This window comes from Balaenoptera borealis, assembly GCF_965194805.1.
Source record: "Balaenoptera borealis genome assembly, chromosome: 2".
NCBI lineage: Eukaryota > Metazoa > Chordata > Mammalia > Artiodactyla > Balaenopteridae > Balaenoptera > Balaenoptera borealis.
Window position 1 is genome coordinate 180,836,391 of NC_138867.1, and position 25,417 is coordinate 180,861,807.

Below are 25,417 nucleotides of genomic sequence, written 5' to 3' on the forward strand. Positions count from 1 at the left end.
ATCATAAAATAAGGATGGCAAAGCAATGAGACAGAAGGAACCTGGGTTCCTGGTGATCATTATAACCCTAATGGCCCCGAGTCAGAGTTCAATAAGCCACAGTTTGGGAGGGTTGCAGGGGGACCGATAGGTGTTCTAGCCTCCAAGAACTCTCTGGTAGCAAGAACTCTGAAGTGAGATGCGAGGCGTGCGTGCGTGCGCACACACACACACATCAGCTACAGGAATGCTAAGTAAGAACAGAGAGATTCTCCCTGGCTGGGAGTGTCACCCCCACCCCAGTTTTCCTCCCACTTTTCTGGCTGCCCCCACCCCCACCCCCTGCACCTGGGTCCTGCTCCTTCCACAACCTCCGTGACCTCATCCACGTGCTGCTGACTTGCTCCACGGCTGCCCGCCCACCGCGGCTCAGAGGTTCGTGGGTGCGTCGCCCTCCAAAGGGCAAGACAGGAGCTCAGCATCTGACGATCCAGACCTCCTGCCTGTATCCCCATCCCACTGCCTGAGCCAGAAACCCAGGGCCACCTGCATGTCCTCCGTCCCTCCTACCTCCTCCAGACTGCCCCTAACGTGGCCACTGGTTCCTTCCTCCTGGCCGCTCCCTGAGCCCTCCCCGCCTGGAGATGCAGCAGGGCAGCCGGGCTTGGACACTAGCTGTGCCCTCAGGTAAGTTACTTAGATCAGTTTCCCCATCTGGGAAAAAAGGGTAATAAAAACACCTACCTCACAGTGTTGTTGTGAGATTTAAATAAGTTGATTTATAGAAAGTACTGGAGTAAGCATTCAACAATAGTTTCTCAACCTTGGCACCTTTGGCATTTGGGGTTGGCTAAGTCTCCGGGTTGGCGGGGGGGCCGTTCTGGACACTGGGGGGCGTTGAGCAGCATCCCTGGCCCAGCAGCACCCCACCCCCAGTGGCGAAGACCATGAATATCTCCAGATACTGATTGCCAAGTGTCACCTGCCCCCAGGTGAGAACCACCAGGTAATAGCATTCTCATTATTATCAGTTCTCTGCTTCTTTCACACCTTGACAACCATGTCACTTGTCACTTATCTTTTCCTCCCGTGGCCCACTTGCTGCTCTGACTTTTTTTTTTTTTTTTTTTAACATAGCATGATCTTTTTAAAAAATACTTATTGGGCTTCCCTGGTGGCGCAGTGATTGAGAGCCTGCCTGCTAATGCAGGGGACACGGGTTCGAGCCGTGGTCTGGGAGGATCCCACATGCCGCGGAGTGGCTGGGCCCGTGAGCCACAATTACTGAGCCTGCGCATCTGGAGCCTGTGCTCCGCAACGAGAGGCCGCGATAGTGAGAGGCCCGCGCACCGCGATGAAGAGTGGCCCCCACTTGTCACAACTAGAGAAAGCCCTCGCACAGAAACGAAGACCCAACACAGCCATAAATAAATAAATAAATTTTTTTTAAAAATAAAAATAAAAAAATAAAAAAACTTATTTATTTGGCTGCACCGGGTCTTAGTTGCGGCACGTGGGATCATCGTTGCCATGTGCGGGATCTTTAGTTGCAGTATGCGGGATCTAGTTCCCTGACCGAACCTGGGTCCCCTGCATTGAGAGCCAGAGTCTTAACCACTGGACCACTAGGGAAGTCCCTGCTCTGACTTTTTGCTCCTGAAACTCACCCCAGTGTCTCATTTCAGGCTCTTTCACCTTCATTGCTCTTCCCACCTAAACTCCACCCCACGCACACACCCCGTCCTCTTTAGCATTCATCTGAACTGACACCTCCGCCAGGAAGCCTTCCTGGAAGATCCCCAGCTAGATTAGGATCCCTTCTACCCCGTATTTCCTGCACTATACTTTATTGTGATTGTTGGCAAATCTCTTTCCCATGAGCTCTGAGGGTGAGTAGCTCTGATCTGCCTTGCTCAATACTGTATTTCCCAAATCTTGCACAGATAAAATCAAATTCATTCAGGAGGCCACCACCACCATTTTTTGATATAATCGAAGCTGGGCTTTAGAAAGACATTCTGGCGTGTGGATCACACACGAAGAAAATGGAAGCAAGGGGGTCACTAGGTACTTGTGAAGATGGTACAGGCCGGGCGGGGGGTCAGAGTGTTGCAGTGGAGATGAAGGCAGGGGAGCAGAGGCAAGAGGGCTGCTAGAGCAGCAGGCCAAGCGGCTGTGAAATCAAGTCGGCAGATTTGACCCGTTTTTCTTTGTAATGGACCAGGATAGAAATAGAAAAGATCAGGAGTGTCAGTGTAATTAGCAAAGATAACTATGGCTTTGTAACATCTCAGTATATGTTATACGATGTGTGTGTACATACACATACGGGATTGGGCTGCATGTAAAGTGTACCGAACACACATACGTATTGAAAGCCACAGTCCTAGAGACTAGTTCTCACCTATGCTGAGGTCATGGATCCCTTTGAGAATCCTCTGTGATGGACGCCTGTGGGGTTTTGCTACCGAGCATCTATCTGTTCCACCTTCTTTGGACATAACACTCCGCTTCCTTCTGGGCAGTGACCCTTCTTCCCACCGTTTGAAACACCATCTGTAAGTGGGCGCTCGCACACACTGAAAGAGGCTGCTCCTGCCCGAGGGGACGGGCTTGACGTGTGAGGTGGCCCAGGGTGAGCTGGGAGGGAGACGGGGAGGGCTTCCTAGATCTTGGCGAGGACTGGGGGTTGCATCCCGGGAGTGATGGCCCATGACCTCAAAATGGACGTCAAACTCCCCTCTGTCAACCCTCTTCTGTACAACTGTTCACTGGACCCCTCCACCTAAAGGCTCTCGCTCAATGAATATCTGACCGGAGCATAAAGTGGATAGAGTCGGGGAAAGCAGGAGGGGGCAGGGATTAATAACGTGTCCTGCCATGCTGGATGCATCTGACACCTCCTCCTCAGAATCTGAATTGTGAGCTGAATATAAGACTGAAAGCAGTTGAAGTTTGAGCATTCTTGGGATGGTGGGAGGTGACCCACCGATTCCCAAGACCCACTGGAGCTGCCCCGTTTCTTCTCTTTTCTCTCTGATCTTAGGGGGATGCTCATCACTTTCCAGCAAGTTTTCCACTGGCTCACATTTGACAGAGGTGTTTTGGGGGGTTTGCAAGCAGTCTCCAAACCGATACACCCTCAGTACCCATGAGTTTTGCAGGCAGTTTCAAAAGGGAGTCTCAGGCCCCCCCTGTAGCCCTCCCAGGATAAAGAGCCCCTGTTTTAGACGCGGCGCATGCCTAGTGCTGGGAGCGTAATCACATCAGCCAGCAACTACCTGACCTGTTTCCCAGAAGATGCCAGGCCTCAGCTGGGGCAGAGCCTTTGAGTTTCTGCAAGTTTATTTACTTAGAAGGAGCTGAACTGCTTTTCATCCTAGAGCCCAGTTTTGATTTCATTCCTAATCCTCTGCTGCCCCCCTGTGGTCACTGTGTGACACAGCCTCTTCCTTTTCACCCGGGGAAACCAGCCAGCTCGGGATTTTGCCCAGAATGGAGGCTGTTTTGTTTACTAAAATTGCAATCATGCATGGAAAGACCGCAAGCAATGGAGTGCAAGCGCTAGCTGCTTCTTTTCTCCATCTGCCTCTCCTCCTCTTCCTCAACTACTCCCTATTTATTTATCTCCCCACAAGGTATTCAGTAACTACAAAGGGAAAAGTATCAATGGTAAACTGGCCGACACCAGTGATCTGAGTTGTAAATGGTACAAATCGACATCAGGTGCCCCCTGATAGGTTAGTCCATGTTATTTGCACCAAAAATTCATCACCTGAATTTAATCAGGAGGAAACAGCCAACAAACCCAAAATGAAAGGGCATTCTGCAAAATAGCTGGGCCGTACGCCTCACCAGTGTCATGGTGAAGGAAAAATAAGACAGGAATTAATCCAGACTAAAGGAAACTGAGGAGTAATGACATCGAAATGCAACAAGGAATCCTGGACTGGATCCTGGAACAGGAACAAAACACTGGCAGTCAGCAGATGAGACCTGAATAGGTTTTTACGCTAGTGAATCGTACTGTGTCAGTGTGAATTTCCTGGTTTTGATCATCGTGCTGTTTACGTAAGATGTTAACATTCGGGGAAGCTGGGTGAAGGCTGTATGGAATTTCTTGGTACTATTTTTGCACCTTCTTTGTAAATTTGAATTTCTTTTTTCTTTTTTTTTTTTTTAGGGTTAGGGTAAGTCTGAATTTACTTTAAATTGAAGGTTAAATCTTTTTAATTACAAATAATATAAAGTACGATCAGCATTTCCTCCTAGCTCCATACCACATTTAGCTGCTGCAGAATATGGGAGTGAGGGAAGCTAGTGCACCCAGCTCGAGTCAGGGGTACCCCTCTTGGCCTCAGCATCAGCCGCAATGGACACCTTGCTGTCAAGAACTTGACCCTGTGGACTGCGGGGGAAGGGGGGGGGCGTGGAGGTGGCGCGGGGGAGCTGCCGAGCAGAGGAGGCCAGGAACTGTAGCTGATTAATATCTGGGTCCTCACCCTCTGCGTGGGGCTGGGCACAGAGCAGATACTTCACAGGGCCGGCTCCCTGCCCACGATGGGAAGATGAGAACAGAACTACAGCTGTGAAAGCCCTTTTTCCTGGGCCCAACTACAGAAGCTGTTTTCCAACTTGGCTGTAGAGAAGGAAGTTCCCAGTTCTCAGAGCTCAGCCCGGGCTCGGTGGGTTGGGGGTTCCTCAGACTTGTCTCCTGATGAGCCGAGGAGGAAGCAGGCAGCGGAGAGGTCAGATGGTCAAGGGAAACCATCTGGATCCCTCCATTTCCCACTTCCGACCCTTGTCTTGGGAAAAACCTCAAACTCCTCCGAGAACCGTGTGGCCTACGAGGCCCTGCATGGCCCCTCGCTCACTCTGCCCCGGCCACACTGAGCTCCTCGCTGTTCTCCAGCTCAGCAAGGTGGTTCCTGCCTCAGGACCTTTGCACTCACTGTTCTGTCTAGAGTGCTTCTCCTGCAGGTCTTCTACTAGAATGTCATGTAGAACAGTGTGCCAGGCACAGTAGGTGTGGTGGATATATACTGCTGTGTAACAAATATTCCTAAACTTAATGGCTTGGCTCATAACAGCAACTATCATTTATCTTTCATGGGGGTGAGAAACAGGAAGGGCCAGGCTGGGCAGGTCTCTCCCTGGGCTTTGCCTTTCAGTGTCTGTTTCAGCTTCCTTATAGAATGGCAGCCTCAGGGCAGGTGGACAGCTTCCATGACGGCTGAAGGCTTTTAGGGCAACTGTTCCAGCAAAGCAGGCAGAAGTTGCATCCTCTGTCCCTGTCATGACCCAGCCTCGTAAGTCACATGCTGTCATTTCCACGGACTCTACCAGTCCGTGGAAATGGACCAGTAACCAGCCACTCCCATTCATGGGAAACAGAGCCCTCACCTCTTTTTTTTTTAATTGAAGTATAGTTGATTAACAATGTTGTTAATTTCTGCTGTACAACAAAGTGATTCAGTTATATACATACATATATATATATATATATATATATATACATACATTCTTTTTCATATTCTTTTCCATTGTGGTTTATCACAGGATACTAAATATAGTTCCCAGTAGGACCTTGTTGTTTATCCATCCTATACTTAATAGTTTGCATCTGCTAATCCCAAACTCCTAATCCATCCCTCCCCCGCCTCCCCTCCCCTTTGGCAACCAGAAGTCTGTTCTCTTATGTCTGTGAGTCTGTTTCTGCTTCGTAGATAAGTTCATTTGTGTCATGTTTTAGATTCCACATATAAGTGATATCAGATGGCATTTGAGACCTCACCTCTTGATGGGAAGAGGGTCAAAGAATTTGGGGCCGTTTTAAAACCACCACAGTAGGTAATCAACAAATATTTGTTTAATAAGTAAATGTTGAGGACTTCCCTGGTGGCACAGTGGTTAAGAATCCGCCTGCCAATGCAGGGGACACGGGTTCAATCCCTGGTCTGGGAAGATTCCACATGCCGCCGAGCAACTAAGCCCGTGCACCACAACTACTGAAGCCTGCGCAGTCTAGGGCCCACGTGCTGCAACTACTGAGCCCATGCGCTGCAACGAGAAGCCACCACAATGAGAAGCCCGCACACAGCAATGAAGACCCAGCGCAGCCAAAAACAAAAACAAAGACGTTGACTAAATGAATGTGTTAGAGGAGACCAGATAAAGAAAGCAAAGGAACAACTAAAGGGCACAATATTGGCAGCCTCGGCACTGGGATAAGAATTGTGAAACCAAGGGAAATTGAGTCGGCTTGTCAGGCTGATGGGTTTAGCATCTCTCAATGTCCCTTAAAAAACCACAACTGGATTATATTTAGCAAGCGGTGACATGTTGCTGGGAGTTTCCCAACGTGTGGGATGGATGTGGTGTATGAAATGACTTTTGGAGACATGCAGACAGGGCATTAAATGACAAGGAATCTCGTGGATTAGAGTTGCCCCATTTTCAATTCTCTTTCACTCCTCATCGTGTTTTCAGTTGAGTGGTAATGTGCCTTTAATATGCCTCCAATACTTTGCTAAACTCTCTTTACATTAAAAAAAAAAAAAAAAAAAAAAGCAGGCTTGGGGCACAGCACCTTGGCAGGCAATAGTATCTACCCAGAATTTAAAAACATTGTTTTGTTTTCATGTTTATCTCCTATTCGTGATAAACAGTTATCTCCTATTTGTGGCTTAGTGGTTTTCTACTTGAAATGGTGATATACAGTACCTATTTAATGTAAACTTAAACTAATAAGACTTACTCAAGAGAAGTTATAGATAACGAAATGTACTGAATAGAGTGATACCAATAAGCTAGAAATGAGAAAACCTAAGTCTACACACTGCGGGCGACCAACAGTGACATTCTAGCTATTCCTGAAGAATTTCTAACCAAGCTCTGTGGCCTGTGCCTTCAGCCTGGAGGCGAAATCCAGGGTAGCAAAATCAGGTGTCTATTGGGTATCTTGCTAAAATGCAGACTCTGATTCAGGTCTGGGTTGGGGCCTGGGAATCTGTATTTTCAACAGATTTCCAGGTGATACTGATGCTGTTTTGGGGGCTGCAGCAAGAAAGAAGTAGGCTCCAGAAAAAAAAAAAATCTAGTGTGCTACCGCACACCTCTGCTCAACTCTGGTTAGTGACACTCACATTGGTAGCTTGAAATCGGCCATAGTTGAAGTATACTTATACCAAGAAAATCAGCACTACAAGCCAGGGTCCAATTTATTGTTTTATTGTCTTCAAGACTTAAAGTGATGGGAAAATAGTAAAATTTACAATAAACTATACACACACAGGCACACATATAAACACAGACAGAAACACACATTCCCCCCCCAAGAGAAGCAGCTGTTGTTAAACATTCACCACACCCCATTGGTTGTACAGAAATGTATAGAACAACCATGTAAATACACGTGTCCTAGATTAGAGGTTGGCACACTTCTATAAAGCCTCAAAGAGTAAATATTTTAAGTTTGTTGGCCCGACAGTCCGTTAAAAGGGCTCAGCTCTGTTTCTGCAGCTCAAAAGCAGCCATAGACATTATGTCAATGACTAAGTATGGCTGTTTTCAAATAAATCTATATTTATGGACACAGAAATTTAAATTCCATACAATTTTCACATGTCATGAGCAATTATTCTTCTTTTGGTTTTCTCCCAATAATTAAAAATGTGGCCCACAGGCTATAGGACCTCCTCCTCCAGATCATACTGGAGCAGGAGGAGTGAAGCTGGGACTCAAACAGGAAAAAAAGGGACACAAAGTCCCAAGCAGAGGGATCAGCCAGTGCAAAGATCCTGAGGCTGGAAGGGGTTTGGTGAGCTCCAAGGACACAGAAAGACCATATGGCTGAACTGCAACGAGCAAGGGCAAGCATGGCAGCAAAAAACGGGGGCTTTGTAAGCCTGAACAAGAGGTTTAGGATTTATTCCAAGATCAGTAGAAAGCCCTTCGGAAGCATTGAGGAAAGATGTGCCCTTGATCTAACTCACATTTTTAAAAGATCCCTCTGTGTGCTGCTTATTTCATAAGAATGAAAGGAAAGAGAGCAGAGAGAGAAAGATGCTATCGGGTTTTCCAGGAGAGAGATGAGAATGGTCTGGCCTGGGTTAGGGATAGAGAGCCCTGCTGGGGAGAACGGGCGGATCTGGGCTCTATTTAGGAGATGAGGCAGGGCCCGCGGGATGTTGCGTAGCAGGTGAGTCACGAATGAGCCCAGGGCGTCCAATATTCTCCCCTCAGTCCTGGGGGGGGAGGGGGGAGGGGAGAAGGGGAGGGGAGGGGAGGGGGAGGGGGAGGGAGGGGTCATCAGCCCATGTGATCGATGAAGACACTCGGTGAGGCTCGGTGTCAGGCGCTGTTCAGTACGGGGCCTCAGGGGCCAGTCGTCCTGGAGCTCCCATTCTGATGGCTCTGTGAGGTCAAGTCCCGGATCAACACCTGTGCCCCGCCCCGCCATGAACCTTCCCTTTGGCCAGTGATCCTCAACCTCTTACCTCTACTCCCCCCAACCATCCCCCACCTCTCCACGTGGCCTCAGAAAGTTTGCCTAAAGTACTGGTCCCTTAGAAGGGGAAACTTGAGGCCTGGGGTGACACAAGGTGCCCCACGGCCACCTACAGGCCTCCCTCCGGGCCTCGGGACTGCGGCACGTGGAAAGCACCCCCACCCCTCCCCGACCCAGGGATCTACCTAGGAGAAGGCGTCGGTCGCGGCGCCCTCCACGGTTCAAGCTCCCACCGAGGGTGCGAGGCCGGAAAACAAGCGGAAAGCAGCAGCGTGAAGACCCACTCCGGGCGCGCAGCCGCAGGGAACGCAGGTTCCCACATTGTCCGCGGCGCGCGCGAGGCCCACTACGCGTGCGCCCTGCCCTGCCCACGCCCCCTCGGTCGGCGGGAAAAGGAGGCGGGGGGCGGTTAATGCGCAGGCGCGTGCTCCGAGCTTGGCCCGGCTCGGACCCAGATCCCGAGAGCTTCTCCGCGCCGGGCTCCGCGCGCAGCCGCTAACTGCCCGCTTTGCTCGGAGTCGACTTGGCAAGTGCGCACGCGCGGGAGTTTCTGGCAGAAGGCAGACGAGCCCGGGCCGGCGCGGGGCCTTGTGGGAGGGCTTAAGGAAGTAAAATGGCGGACCTGGCGAACGAAGGTAGGGGAGGTGCCGTCGGGGGCCAGCCAGCGGCCAGGGAACGGGCGGCGGGAGGCCCGGGGGCCACAGGCCCGAGGGCTGAGCACCCCGGGGTGCGGGGGGCCTGTCTGCTCCGGGAGAGCGGCCCAGCGGGCCCCGCAGCCGTCCCCCATTGCGTCCCCTTAGGCCGGGCTCACCGGCCCGGCCCATCACTCCCGATAGCCCCGGCCCTGCCACCGTCCGGCCAGACGGCTCTGGAGACGGCGGGGGCCGCGGCCCTGAGGCCCTTCCGCCTCGCAGGCCAGGCCGGGGGCCGAAGGGGGCGGGAGGCGCGGCCTCAGCGCCTCGGCTTCGGATGTAAATGGATCTCCGGGCCTGGTCGCGGGCCCAGCGCGCCACGCTCCCTCCCCGCCCCCTCGTTCTCGGGGACCCCGGCTTTCCCCCTTCCCCGGCCTGGCTGCTGAGCCGGCCCACCCCCTGGTCCTGTGGGCTTCTCGTCCTCCGCGGGCCTGCCCCACGCCGAGGATGGAGAACGTCCGGTTTGTTTGCACCCCCACCCCCAATTCAGCCCCCCAGTTCCCGCCAGTTCCCCCGGATCCTTCCTGGCGACCCGAGAGTCGCGCCTCGTCTCCGCTCATTTAGGTCCAGCCGCAGGATGTGAGCCACTGAAAGCCCTGGCGGCTTTTCGGCCCTTTTTTTTTGCTTGCACTTCCAGAGAGTGACAGAGACTGTGCGATCCCCTCCTCTGCGGAGCGCTGACATCCCGGCTGAGCGATTTTGACAAGGTTATAGTTCCGAATGGCCCAGGGAAAGCACCCCATCAGCCGCTGTCTGATGAAATCAGCCGTGGCGTTGAGATCGCTAGTAGCTTCAAGACTTTCGGAGGCCTATTTTTAGCTCCCTCCGTGTCTAGGTGCACAACTACAGGCAAGCAATCTACCTGCCTGGCCCTGATTTCCCCCCATACCTTGCTCCCTGCTGGCCTGAGGTTTGTACTGAGCTGCACGAATGCACGAATGACAATAATAAGTGCTCACCCTGGTGGAGCATTTGGAGTGCTACCAGGTACTGTTTAAAGTCTTGGGCGCGTGTGATCTGGAGTGACCCTCACTCCTCACAAAAGCTCCCGGAGGAAGGTACCGTCGGCTCCTGTTCTCCGTGAGGAAGCTGAGTTAGAGTGGTTAAATTACTTGTCCAAGGCAGGTCACACAGCTAGTAAGGAATAGGGATGTGGATCAAGGTGGTCTGACTTCAGAACACCCCCCGCTGCCATGTATGCCACATGTCTTTGATAAGACAAAGGAGCCAGTGGAGGGTTGAGGCATTCCATTCACAAGATCCATTTACAGGCAGAACGGGGACTGGATAAATGGGAGTCAGTATGACACACTTTGTATATTTGTGTACTGGGCTCATTCATTTTCTTGAATTCGAGACTCATATGCGACGTCACGTTCAACATCTCCATTTGGATGTCCAATAGCCACATCACACAAAACCCCTATCTTTCTCCCCCAAACCCGCCCACCCCACCGTCCTTCTCCCCTTGTAGTAAATGGCAAGTCCATTCTTTGAATGGCTCAGGCCAAACACCTTGACGTCGCCCTTGACTCCTCTTTCTCTCCCGTGCCACAGCACATCTTGTCAATTCTACCTTAAAAATCTTTCCAGGGGGTGACCACTTCTCACCACCACCACTGCCTGGGCCTCCCTTCCACCTTCAGCCAGCTGACAGTTTCCCAACCCCAAAGGCAGATGGCCCCCGAGACCTCCCTGTCCTCCTCTCCCGCCACTCTCTCCCCGACGGGCCCTGCTTTATCCACTCTGGCTGTCTCCGCGTCCCTTGCGTGGTCCACATCCTCTCTCCTATATGCCTTTGGACCTGCTGGTTCCTCTGCCTGAGTCAGCCTTCCTGCACATGTCCCCACGGCTTGCTCCTGCCCCTCCTTTAGGTTTTTACTCACATGTTACCTTATCGTTGAGAACTTCTCTGGCCACCTATTTCAAATCGTATCCGCGTTCCCTATCCCCTCTGCCCTGCTTCATGTTGCCCCATGGCACTTATCACCAACCGGTGTGCCAGGTCTACTTGTTTGCTTCTAGAACGTAAGCTCCGTGAGGGTGAGGATTTCTGTCTGCTGCTGATGGATCCCCCACCCCAATTAGGATAGTGCCTGACGCAGAGTAGGTATCCAAGAAATGTTTGTTGAATGAATGAGTGAATTCATCAGTCAGGACCTTCGTGGTGACGTATACCTTTGAGCACAAAGGGAAAATTATGGATTCCTGTTTTGCAGGGACACCATTTCTAGCATATGCGCTGACACATGAGCTGTCGATTGTAAATTGCACGGTTGAACAGGTAAGGGTAAGATAGAGAAAACGGACTGTTTTGTAGTACTTAAAGTTTTTGCCTAGTAGATGCCACACTCACCTAGTACTTTGCCTCTGACACTAGTTCTGGCCTAGCTGTCTCCAAAAAAATCAAATCTTAGTGGTCTTTTATGCCTCTCATATCTCTGCCACCCTTCAATTGGTTGTCATGTGTTTCTCCACTCCATTTCGGGTTTGGGCTTGTGCAGCCTGCTAGGATCTTTAATTTCTTACCCACTATGTGAACTAGGACTTCCTTGCCTACGCATTTTGAAGCTTTAGGGACTGCCCCATACGTGTGCTTTCCCACTTGCTGTTTAATCTCAAACGCCCTCTCGGCTTCTGCCTTTCCAGACTGGGATCCTAAGCATATCCATCCTCACACCTGGGCATCTGTAGAGACAGAAAACAGCACGGGTGATCCCGATGTGCAGCTAGGGCTGAGAAGCACTGGCTTGAGTAGTACAGGTTAGGAGTGCTGTGCTTGTGTAGAAAGAAACAGTTCCAGTTGTGTACCCAGTACAGCATCTTGTTGGCCCTCCTTGCCATGGTGATCTCCGTTGTGACAGCAACTCCCACGGCCCTTTGTTGGTAGTCCTGTAGTCCGTGACTGTTAAGGTCCAACTGGAATGTTTCTCTCCCAGGAGTGTGTGGGTGTTGTACACTTGTGTCCTGGGATATTCTCTTCTGCTTGGCATTTCGCTACTGATACATCCCAAAGTCGTTAATCATCCTGTCTCTGGAGTTATTCTGCCTTGTAGACTGGCATCGGGATTTGAAGGTAGCGTTTGGCCCCTGGTGAAGGTAAAGAGACTGAGAAGAGGGTGAGCAAAGCGTATTTGAGCTATAGGAGATCTTGGATTCTAGATCCCAGCCTTAAAAGATACCATGTGCATATGACGCCTTGCCAGCCTGCGGACACACAGGGTGGAAACCCAAGAGACCGTATAAAGCAGGGTTCTCGACTTTGGCCCCGTCGACATTTTGGAGCAGATGATTCTGTGTTGAGGGGCCGTCCTCTGCTCTGTAGGATGTTGAGCATCATAGCAGCGTCCCTGACTACAGGTAAGATCCCAGTAGCACACACCCTCCCCTGCACCCCTACCCCAGGGGTCGTGACAGCCAAAAATGTCTTCAGACATTGTGTAGTGTCCCAGGGCAGGAGGTGGGGAGAATCACCCTCAGTTGAGACCCTCCATATAAAGCGATGGTGGGGCACAGGCTTTGCATGAGAACCGGGTTTGTGTTTTGACTCTGCCTTGTACTCTCTGAGTGACTTTGGCCAAATTCTTAACTCCTTTGAGCCTTAGTTTTCTCACCAACAAAATGAGGATAACGATGATCATATCTATCCCATGGTTGCTGTGACCCTTGGCTGAATTAACGCATATAAATTCTTTAGCGCCTATCTCAGCCCGTTAATAAACAGTAAATAGTAGCTATTTTTACTGTGGCGGACTTATGTTACCGACACATTTAGCTGAAGTGCTCAAAGCGAAGCAAGAGAGGGCAAGAAGTGAGTCTGGGGCTTCCCTGGTGGCGCAGTGGTTGAGAATCTGCCTGCCAATGCAGGGGACACGGGTTCGAGCCCTGGTCTGGGAAGATCCCACATGCCGCGGAGCAACTAGGCCCGTGAGCCACAACTACTGAGCCTGCGCGTCTGGAGCCTGTGCTCCGCAACAGGAGAGGCCGCGATAGTGAGAGGCCCGCGCACCGCGATGAAGAGTGGCCCCCGCTCGCCGCAACTAGAGAAAGCCCTCGCACAGAAACGACCCAACACAGCCAAAAATAAATAAATAAATAAATTTAAAAAAAAAAAAAAAGAAGAAGTGAGTCTGAACAGTGCAGGTGAATCCACCCCCACTGAATCCTCCCCCTGGGGTGAACCCAGGGTGAGAGGCAGCCAGAACTGGGCTGTCCGTCCTCTTAGGTTCTGTCTTGACTTTGATTGCGTGACCATCTAGGCAGGGGCTCTCAGCCTCGGCACTCTAGGCATTTGGGGCCAGATAATTCCCTGTTGTGGGGCTGGGCTGGGCATTGTAGGATGTTGATCAGCTTCCCTGGTCTCGACCCGCTAGATGCCAATAGCACCCTCCCCCCTCCCCCAGTCATGTCAGCCAGAAGTGCCCAGGCATTGCCCAGTGTCCCCTGGTGGGGGGAGCCCCCCCGCAGTTGCCCCCCATTGAGAACCCCTGATCTGGCCTGACCAAGTATCAGTCCAGAGATTTTCAAGGGTGGTTTGGCTTTCATCACTTCTCACCTTACTTTTTGATTTAAAACCTAACCCCAGAGAGGATGAGATGCAGCTGAGTTTTTATTGATGAGCGAGAACTCAAAACAGTTGGAATCCTCAGTTCACTTGGTTCTCACCACCCCCTTCCCCTGCCCTAAACTTAATTCTTAGGAGAAGTGAGAAGCAATTTTTCGAAGTTTTCATGAAGTTATGATAAACATTAACCCTGGGGTTTGTCCTGAGGTCAACTCTCGCATGCCTCTCACACCCGGGGTGAATGGAGCCTGGTGGTAGCTGAGGGTGCCATGCTAAAGTCTTTATGTACTTGGAAGAAAATTTAAGTTTTGACAGGGATCCTGTGTATAGACAGAAAAGCTTGCAGTTCTGCAAGTTTAAAGCTTCCCCACCACGTCTCCAGCCTGCCTCCCAGTTAGCTGGAAAATGGACCCACCCCAGCAGCCCCGTTACCTGCGGGCATCATCGGGTGTTAGGGCCGGCCGGGATCTGCTGTGTGCTTGTACGCTGAAGGAGCCGGAGAGAGAGGAGGCGACAGGAAGTTGGTCCGGTCAGAGCCAGGGAGCTTAGAATGGCCTTGGGAGCGGGGACGGTGTTTGGGGCCGGCCAAGGGGGCATCTTAGGTACCAGTCGAATTCCTGCCTAGTAAGTGAGTTCAGGCCCGGAGAATAGGCTGGGGTAGAGTGGGAAATGGGGGCCATTTGGGGAGCAATGGGATGCATTTGGGGGACTTGAAAAGGGCCTTTCTCATGGAATGGAAACTACCTGGGAAAGGCAGCTGGTATTGACCTGGCCGAGCCTTGGTAGCTCTCCATGGTGCTTTGAAACCATCAAGAGGCAGATGGGTTTGCTTCGTTGTCTATTCAGGATCTGGTGGTAGTGCTGGCAGCAAGCAGCAGGGGTTCTCTGTTTTGTTAGAAGGGGGTTTGTTTTTGCCACCTTCGTGCAGTAACCTTCCTGTGGTCCCACGGAGCTGTGTTCGGTGTGGCTGTGCACTGCTTGGTAGAAAACTGTGAAGCACAGGGTCTCGGAGCAAAGTCCCTATACTCCACTTCATCCTTGGTTGTCTTGGCACTTGGTGCTATCGCGTAGCACTTGCTATGAATCTTAACCCTGACCGCGCTTCACGCTTGTTTAAGGAGGTTGTGGAGGAGAACTAAAACTGATGCTTTGGCTGCACCGTTGGAGATTGTTGCAGGAGGTGCGCAGTGTCTAGGACCCCACAGATGTTTTACAACATGGAGCCAGAGTCAAAAACTACAGGCAGAAGTTGTAACCTTGCTTTGGGGGCAAGCAGACATATATAATTTGACTCATTTAGGTTTGTCTTTGTTTGCTTTTAATTAGGAGCCAGTACTTAAGAATTCCGAGATTTCGGGGGAAAGAATAATCCAGGTTTCTGATTTCTCTTGAAAAACAGCAACCAGCCTCAGCCTGCGTTCCTGCACAGTAATGATTTGCCAGGACTGAGGAACAGCTGCCACCTTGAGATAGACTGTGCCTTCCTGGACACCGCGGTCTCCACTGACTTGCTTGGGACCTGGCCCGCTTCCCCCTTTTCCAATGCCTGCCTGACCTTGGCTGGCATTTGGGTTTCAGCCCTGTCGTAGCACCTCTTAGACAGGTGCTTGGCCTGAGTGGGGCCTGTAGGGAGATCCATGTGGGTTTCTCCCCTGTCTCAAGCCTCGAAGGAATTTTAGACCGGAACTGACTGACAGGCTCCGGTTGATAGCTTGTGGCACAGTCGGAAGTGCCCTTCCGTATGTGTCTTGCCTCTGCCACTTACTTGCCCAGGAGCTTGGGCAAATTGTTTGACCTCAGTTCCTGCACCTGTAGAATGGGAACGATGCTAATCAAGTCTGAGGATTGTTGTGTGAAAGGAACATATGGCAGGGGATTGGCCCACTGGTGGGTGCAGATCCGTGTCAGTTACTACTGGCTGTTAGTCTTCTGATTGGATGCCTAGGTAGAGAGAAAGCTCCTTTTGGGTTATAGCCGAGTTTCATTGAGACATTCCAGTGGGATCTGTCCTGTGTATTGTGGGATGTTTGGCAGTGTCCCTGACCTCTACCCAAATGTCTCTAGACGTTGTCAGATGTCCCCTCGGGGGCAAAATCGCCTCTGTTTGAGTTCCCCTGTGTTAGGGGATTCTGTTGACCCTCCCCCCGCCAAGAGACTGTGCGACATAGTCATCTGATCTACTGAAGTCCTAGGGTGCTGCACACATTTAAATACACAGATGGAGCCGGGAGGGAGAGAGGAGGTAATTCACAGATGCTGGGGCGTCACCCTGGTTTGTGCCGTCTGACCCACTGAGAATTTACTTTGGCGTATAATGTGAGCTAGGGATCTGACTCAGTCTTTTTCTCAACCTCAGCACAGGTGATACTTGGGGTTGGCTCATTCTCTGTGGTTGGGGGGCCACCCTGTGCACAGTAGGAGGCAGCTCAGCCTCCCTGATCTCCGTCCACTAGATGCCACTAGTGACTCCTCCCCATCGTGATGACCAAAAATGTTTTCAGACATTGCCCAGTGTCCGGGGGGTGGAGCGTGGGGGGGCAAAATAAAACTGTCCAAGAGTAAACTGTTTGCCAACTAGAGCTTAGGGCTCACCCTCCCAACCTTTTTTTTTTTTTATGGCCTTTTGGCAGCCGTAGGCATCATGGACTTCATGTCCCTGTTAAGGGGGGACAGTGTTTTCCGTGACCTTCAGCACTGTTCCAAGTTCCAGGGGAGGACCTTCCGAGATGCTCTGCATCTGGGCCATTCCCTTTCACGGGGGCTGAAGCCCAAGGCCGTGTCTGTAAGAGGAGTCGGCCTGTCCCAGTGTGCCCACCTCCAGCCACTGAGTCTAGGAGCCCAGCTCATCCTTTCCAGTGGATCATTTTGACTCACTGGGCACTTGTTCTCCTGAAACCTGACAGAGACGACAGTGGTTTCTCCATGCATGTGTCTAGGAGGTAAGCTTTGCTTTTGCAGTACATTTTAAATGCCTTTGCTAAATTAAACTCCCCCAGGCTTGCCACACAGAATTTCGAGAATTCATCGGCCCAGAATTAACGCCCGTGTTGCATCTGTAACAGCAGAGCGGGAGTGGGCAAAACAGTTCTGGAGAGTTTGGCTTCTCAGGTGGCAAGAGTGAGAAAACAGGCTACCGTTTGCTCAGAGGAGAAAGGATGTTTTGCAGCATTGATGTGGCCGCCGGGGTTCTGAGAGTCCAGGGCCTGGGTTACTCATCATCAGTGCCACTTGGAGGGGGCCGCCTGCTTGTGGAGTCTTGTCAGAAGAATGGGGGTTGTGTTTGCTGACCACGTCGGCCACTGAGTGAGCGAGACGTGCTTCCACAGCTCAGGCACCAGCAGGCTCTGTCTCCGGAATAGTCAGGCTCCAGCCGCCTCGCCCAGTCTGCAAGGCCGCAAGACTTGCCCGAGCCTCCCTGTCACTGCCGCTTCTCACCTGGACAGCACCTGAGGGCTCCTCGCTGGCCCCCTGGCAGCTCCTCCTGCCTCCCTGAGATCTGTTCTCCTCACCACTCCCAGGGTGATCTTCCCCGACATCATATTACAAAACTTCCTAACGCACAGAAATGGAAAGGATTCGTGAGGACCACTGCCAGGGTGGTCTTTCAGGAAAATGACCCTGGTCATATCACACCCCTGCTTGGACGCCTCACCATGCATCCCCTCCCCAAACTCACCTCCTGCCCTCCCCTAAGGAAACACTCGGGTCACGTTGGCCTCCAGGATCTTCCCGTCCTTGGGATGTTCGTTCTTGGGGCTCCCTCTGCGCGGCGTACTCTGCCTTCACTTGGTCGCTCCTTCACACCCAAGGTTCAGATGGCGCCCGGGCGAGGCCTTCCCCCCTCCGTGGCCCCCTTCCGCCCACCGCCCTGCCCTAGCGGCCGTCTAGCTCCTGCCTCCAGGGTTTCCTCATTATCCCCGCACGCCTCCGGCTGCTTGTTTTTCTCTCCTCTCCCCACTAGATGGTTGCGGCCTCGTCCACCTTTCCTCCTGTCTCCAGTGCCTGGTGCCTCGCACCTGGCTCATCGTGGGTTCTCAGGAAGTCGTGTTGCTGTGAGCAGGGCTTGGCTAGTGGGCCTGCCGTCGGCTCTCACCTCACTGATTCCCTCGGCCTCAGAAGGGCTCAAGGGATTATGAGAGACTGTTTGTGGCGAGGTGTCCCCGTGTCCAGGCAGCTCTTGGAAGGGCCCAGACCGGGAGGTGTTTATCATCGTTGGGGGCCTGGCGACTGGAGACAGTCCTGGAGTCCAAGACCTCTGCTCTGAGACGGCGTCAGTGTATCTGCAGTCTCTGTGTGGAATTCCAGTGACAGTAGTCACGCCAGCGTGGAATTCGGACTGCATGCCAGCCGCTTCCCAAGCACTTGACATGCATCATTTCCTTCAGTCCTTCCGAACCGACTCGGGTGTAGGTACCATCCCTGTTGACAGACACAGGCAGTATGTGGGGAAAGCGCGTGAACTTGCCCGGGGTCCCAGCCGCAGGTGGTTGAGGCCCATCTGAACACACAGAAACTAGCGCCTGCGTTCCCAAACTTCTTCAGTTGGTCTGCAGCCTCAGCAGATTTTCTGGAGTCCTTAGCTCTCCTTCCTGTGAGGGGATTTCCGCTGTCTTCACTGGAACTTTCCCCTGAATCTTCGGCCGGCCGCTTGCATCGATACTTCACCTCAGCTGTGCTTGTGTCGCGCCATCTAGTGGCAGAATAGAAAAGTGCTGTCAAAGCTGGCTCCCCGATTTCTCAGTAGTTTTAGGTGAGGTTGCTGACTTTGTTTGATTTATTAATAGGTTTATGGGGGGTTTCCTGGATTTAAGGCACAGAGGTATCCAAAGTGCAGGGTCTTCCCCAGCAGCTTGTAGTCTGAGTGGATGGGGCAGGGGTGGAGGGATTGGAGGGGGCTGCAGGGCCAGTACTTCTAGAAGTAAAGAAGGTGGATGTGGCTTGGCCTGAGAGGGGTCGAGGGGGACGTGAAGCACCCGGCTTGGAAGTCAGGCTTAGGGTTCTGGTCCCACCTCTGCTGTTTACCAGCTTCGTGACTTGGGCAGGGCACGTGTCTGTCCGAGGCCTCTCAGTCTTGTTTCGTGATTTGCAAATCAGAGACGATAAATAATTTCTATGCCATAGGGCTGTGATGACATTGAAGGAGACGGGGTATGTAAAGCGCCTGCCCCCGGGTCTAGTTAGGGCCATTCAGCAAATCCGAGTGGCTTCTTACCCCCGCTGTTGTCACAAGTGTAGGGTCATGTTAGAGCCCTGAAGAGTGGCTCGGGTTTCAGTAGGTGAAGGTAATTTTGTGATGAAGAGCATCCCAGAAAGAAGGGCATAAGATGAAAGAACACCATCATCTCCCAAAACTGTGCCCCCCTATGATCTTCCATGAAACCAGTTGAGAGCTGCCTGAGGAAAAATATATTCAAGTACCAAAAAAAGAATGAAGGGACCCACTGCCCACTAGCTGAGCCTGCGGTACACTGAGATCAGAGAGGTATTGCCTAGCAACAGCATGATTGAGATCAGTTCTACTCTCCACCAAAGAATTAGTTGGCGAACAGAGTTGACGCATCGGTGACAAATTCACCTTTATGTTGCTGCACAGGACTGTTTATAATAATTCCTGAGAAAAGAAATGACTCGAAGGGTTGAGATAGTAAGTGTCGCAGGATTAAAGCAGTTGCCACGTATTAACAGACGGTTGTTTTTGTTGGCAAGATGCTTTCCATATTTTTTGCACAGATAAGATTAAGACACATCAGCGCAGGATTAAAGCTCATTTTGCACAACTACCTTGCTGACATTTTGGACAAGAATTCTAAGTGGCTTTCCAGATGGGGGTTATTTCCTGGCAGGTGTTTGATCCATCATTTAGGAGGGGAATAAACAGAACAGGCCAAGATATTCCAGATTCCCTTCTCTGTGTGTTTTCCTGGGTCTACATATTTTCTTCTGTTTAGTTTAGCAGACATCCTCAGAGACAGAGGCTGGAGGCAGCCACGGGGGCGTGCCAGAGCTTGTCGAGGGGCAGGCCTGCCTGTGGCTTCTGTGTACTTGCCTCCGTGCACAGTGTGAAGAAGGAAAGCCTGCATGCAGGGCTGAAAACACAGAGAATGTGTGTGTTTTCAGCCTCAGTTGTGAATGTGTTACGTAGAGCCTCCCACGGTTACACGTTTGACAGCTGCAGAGGCATAGCGGGCCTCACCGTTGAGCGTGGGTCTCCATTCTCTCCTCGAGGAGCCTGAGGGTCTGCCCTTGGTGTAACTGCACGCTCATCTGAAGCAGATGGTCGCAAGACTTGCTGGAAGCCTCGGGCCCACCCCACAGTCCATCGCTCACCCTCTAGTTTCATTTGTACTCTTCCAGAGATGTTTGTCTAGAATGTTCACTGACAGCTGCTTTATTCCTGAGTCACTTCTCAAAAGAAGAGTCTCAGTTTCTTAGCTTCGAGGCCCACCTGAGCGGGAAAGTTGGGAGGAAGCAAAATGGGGCGGTGACTTCTCCCTTTTGCCCTTGCGGTGCGTGGGTAGTAGCGCGGGGGTCAGGGACCAGAGTCAGGCCCGCCTGGGTTGGAGACCCAGTCCCACCTTGGACAAGTCGCTCGCCCTCTCTGAGTCTCTGTTCCTGTTCTGTAAACTAAGGACCTACCTCTTATGGTGGTTGTGAAGTTTCAGGACAGTGGTGCGGATAAAGCGCCGAGCACCTAGGTGCCTGGCCCGTAAGTACTTTCCGATCAGTGACTGCTGGCCTGTGTGAGAGACCATCCCAGGGTTCTGGGAAACCCCATCTGGGAGTGTCCTCACTGTGACGACGTGGTGGAGGCTGGAGAAGTCTAAAGATGGGATCCCAAGACCTCTGTCACCCTGGAGGGTGGGGACACACACCCTTCTACCCCGGGGCCACCTCTGGGGTCCCGGCCAGCTCCTCTCTCCCCTTCCCTTGCTTGCAGTAGGGACTTGGCCTCCTTTCCTCACATCCGGGCAGCTGCCATCACCTACCCTGTCCCTAGGAGTTCCTCCTCCTTAGACCGGCTACAGGGCAGTACCCCCTCCGTCCCCTTCCTTGCTGGTCTCAAATAGACACAGGAGGCACTTTGTTTTAATGGTTTTGCCACCAGTCAGTCTCTGGGCAGAAAAGACACAGATGAAACCCTGAGCGCTGTACCCTGGCCTGCTTGTAGTGGTGGTATCAGGAAGCCCACTGTTTTAATTCCGACAGGTGTGGGACTTCTTAAAACTCTCCTCCTCCTTTGGACCCTCCTTACCCACTATTTGAGGAGGCAGTTTACAGGCCCTCTCCCTGACAAAGACATTGTACACAGATTACAGCGATGCCTTCAGGGTGGGGCTTTTAGAACTTCCCACGCACGCACCCAAGCCATCCGAGGACTTTCCCTTGTCCCAGGGCCCCTGGTCAGTCGTTTCTGCTTTAGTAGAAGGGCCTGCCTCCTTGGCGACCCCTTTGTTACCCAGAGACCTCCAGTCCCTGCAGGGAGAATGGTCTCTGGCCCTTTGGGTCAGGAGGCAGCCTGCACCTTAGGGACCCCCGACTTCTTTGGAGCCATCTTTGGTTCCTTTGCTCAAGATAGGAACTGCCTGAGCGTGATTGGTGCTGACCTGCCAGGAGCTCCTACGCTGGGCCATGCAGGTGTGAGGGATTGCACTCCGCTGCTCTCGCCCTGGGCTGGGGTGTTTCCCGTCTGTCTTTAAGGGAGTCCAGTGGTGCCACCCTGACCTTCCTCCAGTTCCTCCAGTGCTGCCTCATTCCTCCCCGCTCCTGGTCACCTGGCTGAATGCTGCTCCTTCTGCTTAAGCGGCATTTCCTTCAAGAAGCCCTCCCTGACCTGCCCCTTCTCTGCAGCCTCACCGGGTTGGGTGCCCCAGCTCCGCGCTCCGAGTGCCTTCTGTGCTTCCCCTGTGTCGTAACGTTCAACTAATCTGATGTCAGCTCCTGGCAGGCAGGGGACATGTCTCTCCATGTGGCCACCACACCCTAGAAGCCAGCATGGTGCCTGCTGCACAGTGGGCACTCAGATGTGTGGAATCGCTGGAAGTTGTAGTTGCCAAGTGACTGTCGTGATTGACGCTATGAACGTAGCGAGAGGTGCAGCTGGAGGAGTGGTTCCCGGCTCAGTTGGGTGGGCAGAGCAGCCTGACAGTCACAGCCATGTCAGCAGTGCCTCTGGGAGCAGGGAGGGGTCCCAGACATCTGGTGGAGGGGTCCCAGAAATCTTGCAGAGGGATGGCACAGGAGCAGAGATCTGCGACTTTCCACACCTGGGCCTACCTGTCTTGTGCTTACCACCAGGACTGCAAAGACCAGGTCCGGGACCCAGTCCTGGTCCTTGGGGATCACAGCTGAGCTGCCCCAAGGTTTACATCCAAAGCAGCTAGTTGGGTGGAGGGTGGCAAGGGACAGGAGGGAGAGCCCGAGCTGTGGGCTGGGATGTCACCGGGGGGGTGTCACCAGGGGCTACTCCTTTCAGCCTGTCCAGGTCCGTCCCCGGCCTCCCCGCCACCACCCACCGCCCCCTGGGGGATCGGGGAAGCAGGGGCCTTCCCTTGCTGGGAGCTGGGATCACGGTTGGGCTCAGGCAGGGAGCCATCTGGGGCACAGGAGCTGAGGAGGGGCGTGTGGAGGAGAATGGGGGAGGGGTTCAGACCAAGAGCAGCCACCGTGGACTTGGCATCGGCACCTTGGGAAGCTGAGGTGAGGCCGACTCACCCAGCGTGTCCCAGACGGTAGTGCCTGCGCCACCCGGAGCAGGGCTGTTCTTTGAGGTGACTTGAGGGCTCCGAATCCCACCCCACTTCACGCAGCAGTGTTGGCCGCAGTCACCCACAGTTCTCAGGCCTCGTCACGGGTGTTCCTGGAAAGGGGTTGCCTAGTCAGATAACTTTGGGGAACATTTGGTGAAACGGGTTTCTTTACTGTTGGTTTTCTTAACCCTTCTTATGTTGATGAGTCTATTCAATGCTCCAGGTGGGCTGTTTTTTTACAGACTAATTTGATCAAGGAGTATTTATTTATTTGGCTGCGTCGGGTCTTAGTTGTGGCATGCGGACTGTTTGCTGCGGTGCACGGGCTTCTCCCTACTTGATGCGCGGGCTTAGTTGCTCCACGGCTTGTGGGATCTTAGCTCCCCGACCAGGGATTGAACCCGCGTCCCCTGCATTGGAAGGCAGATTCTTAACCACTGGACCACCAGGGAAGTCCCAGGGAGCACTTCACAGAACCAAAAAACAAAGAAAAAAACACCTGGCGGACAGAATCTGGATCAAATAATGTGTATTTGGTTAACGTTTTAATATTTTAGGTCTTTGCGGTGGCCTAGGTCTCTACAAATCTCTGGTGGTGGTTTTCCCTTCGCTTGTGAAAGGAAAGCTGGACTGGGGCTTCAGGCAGGTCCAAGGAGCCTCGTTGCTTCTGTCCCCTGTTCGTTCCCCAAACTTGGGTTTCAGTCGGCTGGATGACGCTGCTTTTTCGGTGACAACCAGAAGCAGGGGTGATGTGGGACAGTTAAAGGCAGTCTGCCTGGGGGGGGCACGCGTGTGTTGCTGCCGTGAAGTCGGGACTAGCTTGCAGTTTCCGGACTCTGGGCCCTAAAGTGGATGAGCAGAAATGAAGCACGCGTGGCTCTGATGCTTGGTGTCTTTGGTAGAGAACTGACCGAAGTTCTGTCCCGCAAACCTGCCCTCCGCAGGGGTCCCTGTGGCCCGCGAGGTGGGCTGCCAGGGCCCAGGCCTCCCTGGCCCCAGCCCGTGTGGCCCACGGCATTCCGCTTGCTCTCTAACTGCTTGTTGAGCACGTGTTATGTGTGAGACTGCGTTTGGCTCTGAAGATACAGAGGCGAACACAACAGAGGCCCCACTATTACGGAGCTTAAGGTCCAGGAGAGGATACTGCCAGGGGAGCAAATAAGCAAATAGCACGCGTGCGCGCACACACACACACCCGGCCAAGTAAACAGACACACCCCCTCCCTTTTCATCAGACGCTTTACCCTGAAGTTTTCTGCCCCCGGCTTCCCGTTCCGCATTTTCCGCATTTTTCCCGTGATGCCTTGCACAGAACAAGGGCTTCATAAATATTTATGTGATCACATAGCAGCTGGTGCTACCCATGTGAAGAAGTACAGAAGGGGTTTAGTTCAAACATTTACTGGATGGTTCTTACACTGCACACACCAGGTGACAGGCTGCGTGCAGAGCTGTTTCAGATGCTGTGTCTGTGATCTCTCAGCCTCCCTGACAGGTAGCCTTGGTGTAACCCATGCAGGATGTAAGCCAGAGCAGGCTTCAGGAGCCCAGTTCAAACTGGGAGCATCCTGGAGGAGGTGGTGTCTCTACCTGAATGTGTGTCGGCCACGGAAGAGAAGGTGAGAATGTCTTCAAGGCAGAGGGACTAAACCAGGCAGAAGTCCAGAAGCGACAGAAGCGTGGGACGTGCTGGGGGCTCTTCAATGCCACAGTCATGGTCGGTGCGGGGTGGCCTTTTTGAACGGCCTTCGGCCCTAGTCTGGGAGGACGTTGCCGAGTTGAAAGTGTGAGTTTCACACCAGTGGTTCTGGCTGCTCTGTGGAGGCCGCACTTCAGGGGTGAGGGTAGAGGCGGAGAAGGAAGGGAGGTCTGAACTACAGCAGTGGAGGTGATGAGGGTGGGTCTGCTTTCCAAGCTCAGAGCCCCGTGCCCCCCTCTCACTGGCCTCTGCCCGCAGCCGTGCGACATGCCCTGTTGCCGTGCAGGAGGGTTCCTCCAGCAGATGGGATCTCTCCCAGCTTGCGCCCGGACCCTGCCGTGTGGTCCAGGAGGCGCTGGGCAGGACCTTCGCACCACAGGCAGCCTCCTGCTGAAACTAATTCTGTTCCCGTCCTGCCCCGGGGACCCACAGGCAGCCCCTCCTGTGTGCCTGCACATCAGCCGTCACAGTTCCAGCACCAGGAAGCTCTTCCTCTACCATTCAGATGCCTCCTCTCCGTTCCAGTCCTTCCTTACAGCCTGGCAGTCATTTTCTCAGTGCCCCCCTTGCCTTCCTTACTCATCCCTCCATCAAATATTTGTTGAACCCCTGCAGGGTGCTGATTACTGTTCTCAGACCGTCGGACACAAGGGGAACGAGGCAGAGGCTCCGATCTCATCTTACTAGGGGAGACAGACCATAATAAACCCACACACATGGTACATCAGGTGGTGATGCCTGCTTGGAAGAGAAAGAGAGCATCTTGGCTTCACTGTGAGGCCAGTCCCAGGTTTCTTCGACAGGGTATGGTGTGTGTTTAATTAAGTCTACAGCGGCTAGGCCTCTTCTCCCAGAGAGGCCGGAGGCTCTTAGAGACAAGGGACAGAGAGAAGTCAAGCTCAGGCCAGCTTAAGCAAAAAATCAGCATTTGCTGGCCTCACTGAAGAGTCAGGGTGGGGGTGGGGTTAACTTCGGGCCTGCTGACCCAGGGCCTCCAGCCGTGTCTCCAGGGTTCAGTTTCCTCCTCCATCCCCAGCTCTGCTTCCTGCTGGATTGGCTCTGCTCCAGGGCCCCTTGTGGTGACACCCGGCTGCTGGCAGCCCCAGCAGAGAAAGAGCGCCCCTTCCCCAGTAGCTCCAGTGGAAGTCCTGGACCCGAGTCTCATTCATAGGCAGCGGCCTGGCCTTATTCATGTGCCGCCGTGTCCCCTGGGGCCAGGGCATGCAG

General features: G+C 52.9%; 2 protein-coding genes across 8 annotated transcripts in view; one reads left to right on the forward strand and one right to left on the reverse strand.

The window, feature by feature from the left end:
- ACSBG2 (acyl-CoA synthetase bubblegum family member 2) overlaps positions 1-8,812 on the reverse strand; it is a 175,881-nt gene extending 167,069 nt beyond the window's left edge. The window contains exons 1-2 of the mRNA XM_082380623.1: positions 8,674-8,812; positions 5,989-8,394 (exon numbers count right to left, since the gene is read on the reverse strand). The gene's annotated coding sequence lies outside the window, so the exon portion shown is untranslated. The remainder of the gene's footprint in view (positions 1-5,988; positions 8,395-8,673) is intronic.
- Positions 8,813-8,962: 150 nt separating this feature from the next.
- RANBP3 (RAN binding protein 3) overlaps positions 8,963-25,417 on the forward strand; it is a 54,497-nt gene continuing 38,042 nt past the window's right edge. For all 7 annotated transcript variants that reach the window (XM_082380624.1, XM_082380625.1, XM_082380626.1 and 4 more), the window contains exon 1: positions 8,963-9,123. In XM_082380624.1, the coding sequence (XP_082236750.1) occupies positions 9,102-9,123 (22 nt within the window). In that variant the 5' untranslated portion in view covers positions 8,963-9,101. The remainder of the gene's footprint in view (positions 9,124-25,417) is intronic.